We start from the raw sequence: 5,232 nt of genomic DNA on the forward strand, positions 1-5,232 counted from the left end.
TCTAAATGAAACAGCCCTTCCCCAGCTTCCCCTGGTGAGCATCCAGTTAGGAAATCTGGTAGGTTGTCCTCTGTGCATAATGCAGTGTCTGTTCAGACTGTGCTACGGCAGCATACAAAGACATGGAAGAGTCATGCTGGCTCTAGCTGGCTCATCTCTTCAGTAGCAGCCCTGCTACCAAAACCTCTAGGCAGTAGTACTCCGGTGGGAACTTCTCAGAAAAGCAGTCCCTTGAGCATTGCTGTAGTGAAGCAAGAGTTGAGTGGGAAACCGCCTGAGGGAAGTGGATCTTGTTTCTAGATCTCAATCTTGAAAGCAAGCCTCATGGGTCCTCCCCTCTGGTTTCCAAAGGAGCCCTGAGAAAGCATCATCACATCTGGCTATTCCGAGGTTCATTTAATGTAAGAAAGACAGATAACGGTGAAATCCAGGTGAAATACAAGCAAATAGTGTTAATATTATTTGTGCTATACTTAAAAATAGGTGCTGGTGAAGGTGAAAATTAGAAACACTTGACTTCTATGGAAACTGAAACATGAGTGAAGGTAACAGGGTGAAAGGCAACATTTTGGGTCATACATTCAGGAAAAGAGCATGTGCAGCCGCATGCTGCTCTTCTTTTTTCCTCCTGAATATTTTCTCACTGGTGGCCTTGACCAATTCCTTTTGCATAGTGCAAGTCACATATCGCAGATGCAGGGAAGGCAATAAATTGCTTTCCTGAGCGGGGCCTCTGCGCTTACTTTGGATAGTGTGCAACCCTGCTGTGTACTTTCTGAAACCAAATTTGCTTGGCACTTGTTAGTGATTTTTGGAACCTGGTCGAAGCATGGAAAAACACCAGCTAACAGATCTTAAATATAAGCTGGCCAAACCTTTGATAAAAGTTTTTTTGTCTTTGCGGGAGACCTCTGGAATTAGGACTCGGAGCACGCGAGAAAATACATCACCAGAGCAAGGAGAATGTATTACTAAATTAGTCTGAGTTGTGCTGATTTAAGGACAAATTCTATATGTTCTGAAGGTGGAAGGCCAGAGCAGAATAGTATAGGTGTTTTTCATGCAAACCAACAGTCCCAGACTTTTGTTCACATATGCTGCCACCTATATGTCAGATAGTCACTAACTTTGAAGAGTAAAACACACCGTATTACAAAAACAGATTATCATATTTTCTCCTCTTTTCTATTCTTAAATTTGACATACACTGTCAGACAATATGATTACTACTTCCCAAGTACGTGGAAAATATTTTGTTTTGGAATTGCAAAAAAACCAAAGCTAGTTTACAAGTTAATTTTTAAAATATATTTTTCTCTGCACTTACAAGGTAGTAATAGCTCGTAAAATACTGGGAACATCTTAACTTTATCAACCATTGCAAACTAAAAAACGCAAAGTTTCGGACCACCCACACAGATGGTATTTTTCATGCTTCTGTATTTGCATACCAGAAAGACTTTCATTTTTCTCTCTCAAAGTACACATGTAAAATCAATCACAAAGCAGAAATTATTCTAAGACTTTAAACTGGCTTAGAAGTCCTTCTTGCCAAGGTTATCAAATCATGGGAAACTTGGGGAGCTATGATTTTTATTACAGTGTTTTGGGGGTTTGTTTATTCTTTTGTTGTTGTTGTTCCTCAAGGGAAGTTGATTTCCTAAAGGAATATGACCAGCTGCAACAAAATACCAGGAAACCACTGACCAAGCAATGCATATAAAAATTTAAGTGAACAAATTAAAAACAATACTGGCTAATTAAGAAGTACCAATGGGAAGTCCAAACATTTGAAAATTCAATTAAAAAAATCTCTGGCACCCTTCTGACATGGATAAAGTTGGCATTTGCAGAACAGCAGCTTTCTCACCTGTCTCATTGAGATCCCAGGATCCCACGCTGGAAGGGTTGTTTTTGTACATTGCAATGTTGTTAATTAATGCCGAAACACTAACAATAGACCATTGTGTGCATCCAGGCACTTTTTATGAGCACAGGGTTTTTTCCTGGCTTCCTGCGAATAAATTAAGGCTTAAGCTCGGATTCACTGTCAACCTGGCATTCCAGTTTATATTAAGTTTCTTTTAATTTGTACCTTTTGTTTTCTCCTCTTGTCGTTTTCAGACCCTACCTCCTCACTTAAAGGCAACGAGTATTTCACAGATGCATGCTAGGCAAATAAATGCCCTGCAAGGTGAGGTCCAGGAGAGACAGGAGGAGGTCTTCATCAAGGACAAGCTGAGAGAAACGGAGGGGCTCAACATCAAGGAAACTCTCCAGGATCAGATTGGCCAGTGTTTCATCGAGTGCCGGTGAGCAGAGAGAAACACTTGGCCCTTAATAAGTCCATTTGCCCCAAGGAGCCTGATTTTGCAGTTCTTACAAATTGCAAATTCCACTTTATGGTGGTGATCCCAATCCCAGCAGCAGAACTGAGTTCCTGAACGGCAGGACTCTTAATTGGGGAAACCAGAGTAGTGCATCACTCCTTGCACAGTCCAGCAGGGATCAGAGATGCACCTTGAAAGACTGACTGCAGAATCAGGTCCACAGAGATTAAAATGGGGACACGTTCAGATTACATGTCAGCTCGGGCTCCAGCTTTGTAGTTACAAGAAGCATACTTAAAGTTTAGGCACACTGGCTTTTTTTCCCTGTCTGAATACATAAGGTTTAAGAGAGAGAACGCAGTCTTCCATGAGATAGAAGTATAATTATTTGCTATAGCAAATCACATCACGTCACTAGTACTGCAGTCCAGGTGCCTGCTGCTAGTATTATCCAGCAGCCGATATGAATCTGAAGTCCTTTCATGCTTGAGGCCCTGACCTTCAAGACACTCCTCCAAAGGTAACTTTACTTAAGTAGTGCTGCTGATCTCAGTGAAACTTCACGTCTCAGTAGAGTTAAGCACATACTTACACGTGAGTGCTGACACCTATAGTTCTCTAAGGAAGTTTACTTTAGCTAAAGAAGTTTTGAAACTGGCAATTTTAATATGGCAATACTGTAAAGCCTTGTACTAAGGAATATAGGCTGGTTTTATCATATAGGTAATTTTTTCCAGGATTTACCCCCATCCGGTGGGTTAGTATGTAAAGGTAAATTGGGAAGCAGCCCCCAAAAGTTCCAGGATTTAGCAGCAAGGTTTCCACTGCTCTGCATAAAACTGCTCTGCAAAAGCACTTCCAGTGTTTTTGTGTCTTGAGCTACTTGGTGATGTTACAGGGCTCGTATTTGTCTTGTGGACTAGTGTCATGGCCATTAATCATTGAGCGTTTTTTCAGTGTACCGGACCTGCCTTCAGCATGCCATTTCTATTTGGAAACACAAATGCATTCTGATGAAATGCTGCTCTATTTATTCCTTGACTTTAATCAGGTTATGAGAGCTATATGAGAGCATAGTGTTTGCCAAAAAAAAAAAAAAAGCAATCAAAACCAGCACTCTCACAGGTCTGCCACAATCTATTTCTCTTCTTTCTTATACTTTTGCCTCTTACAGACACTCAAGACGCTAGTATATTTTTACCCCCATCTAGCTCTCCTTTAGAAAGAACTGCGGGTTTTAGAACCTCCGCTATTACAAAGCACTTCCCCGTTCCCTAAATCAACCCTGTTCCTAGGGCCCGGTCTGCACACTTCTTGAGCTGCCATTTCCTGCCGCTCCCCACAGCTCCCAGCATGTTCTGAGGTACAGAAAGATCTTATTTCCTTTGCTTAATATTACTCATCTAATAGTAATTCTCTAACATAGGTCAATCGTCCAGTTAACTTGACTCTAGAGCTTGAGGAGAACTAACTGAAATACTGCGTGAACCAATAACAATGTTTCTGTAGGAGATTAGCAGAGAACAGTCAATCTCCCAGAGAATAAGGCTGAGCCATAAACCTCTTTGAAGACAGTTACGAGACATTATTAAAAGTAAAATCCATTCCATGGAGGCACTTAAAGCAGAGCCAACCAAGAGCCTAACCAATCCAAAGGATCATTTGGAGGAAGCCGAAGCCATCATTCGATCAAGGGAGGTGGAGAGGAATGGCTGAATGAGCAGTTTGTCAAAACCCTTGCTACCTAATGTATAAGCGACCTCAGTCTTATGTGTCTATGAAATACTCTGAAGATGTAAGGTGGAGTGTAAATGCTGAGCTTTCTTATTCGGTAGCCCTTACAAGTGAAATGGGACCTCATTGCAACATTTATATCCGAGATGTGCCCAGGGGCCCAACTTTAGGTGAGACCTTCAAGGCTATAGGCAGATATAGTCAGTATCCCAGCATATAAATACGTAATTAAACAAGTTATAAGGAGTTCTTTAGCTAACCTTTAAGTTGTCTGGTCTAGTCAGGTTCAGTAGTCTTGAATCTCATCTAGACTTGAAAATTAACAAAGATTAAAGCAGATATTTGAATATAAGCACTACATTAACTGATCTGGGATAGCTTTATGGATATGCTTTTCCAGAGCAAGTGATTATATTAAATGGGACTAAGATATGCTCACACACAGAGTTAATCAATGACACCACCGCTTATAGATAAGCCTTTAGTCAGACATGTTGTTCTGCTGCAGCTAAGAGACTGAGAAAATAGCTCCCTTCCAACCTTGTAGAATAACCACAGACAGAGCTGCTTCTCTACCCACCCATCTGAAACAATCTGATATTAAAAAAATTAACCGAAAAGCAGTTTTAAGCTAAGTCAGACCATTTTGATGGAGCACAGTTAAAGAAACGCTGCATGTGCTGATAGCAGAGGGGCAGTGACAGGTTTGCTGCAGGCAGAGCAGTATGTCTGATCATGCTCCCTGTTGCCCCCTTGTTTTAAATTAACTGTCCAGCATCATCTCTAAAAATCAGTAAGGCACATTTCAGCCAAGACTAGACAGTGGGAGAGCTGCCATCAGCTTCAGCAAAGGCTGGACATCACTCAGTACAGTTCATTTGAATCTGGCTGAGTGATGCAGTGATTTATGGGACTGAGAGGAGTCAGAGTGAGCTGCCTGCCATCCTGCTCTTCACAGGAGGCCTCTATTTAAGTGACCAAAATAATTTTCCCTGCAGACGTATTCACTTGCATCCAAAATAGGTAAAAAAAAAAAAAAAAACCAAAAGTAAGTTTCTACACGTGGGGAGCACGTGTCACGCAGAGCCAAGCTTTCCGTGTGGTGCATGCCAGAGACACTGCAGAACTAGCAGGAGTTGTGTCCTGCTTCTGCCTGGCCTGCTGAACA

At 41.5% G+C, this 5,232-nt stretch overlaps 1 protein-coding gene across 1 annotated transcript in view; it reads left to right on the forward strand.

Moving 5' to 3' along the window:
* IQCA1 (IQ motif containing with AAA domain 1) overlaps positions 1 to 5,232 on the forward strand; it is a gene marked incomplete at its 3' end in the record, with an annotated part of 99,052 nt that overhangs the window by 15,610 nt on the left and 78,210 nt on the right. The window contains exon 6 of the mRNA XM_009577884.1: positions 2,125 to 2,312. Within this exon, the coding sequence (XP_009576179.1) occupies positions 2,125 to 2,312 (188 nt within the window). The remainder of the gene's footprint in view (positions 1 to 2,124; positions 2,313 to 5,232) is intronic.

The sequence above is a fragment of the Fulmarus glacialis genome, unplaced genomic scaffold, assembly GCF_000690835.1.
Source record: "Fulmarus glacialis isolate BGI_N327 unplaced genomic scaffold, ASM69083v1 scaffold13955, whole genome shotgun sequence".
Lineage (NCBI taxonomy): Eukaryota > Metazoa > Chordata > Aves > Procellariiformes > Procellariidae > Fulmarus > Fulmarus glacialis.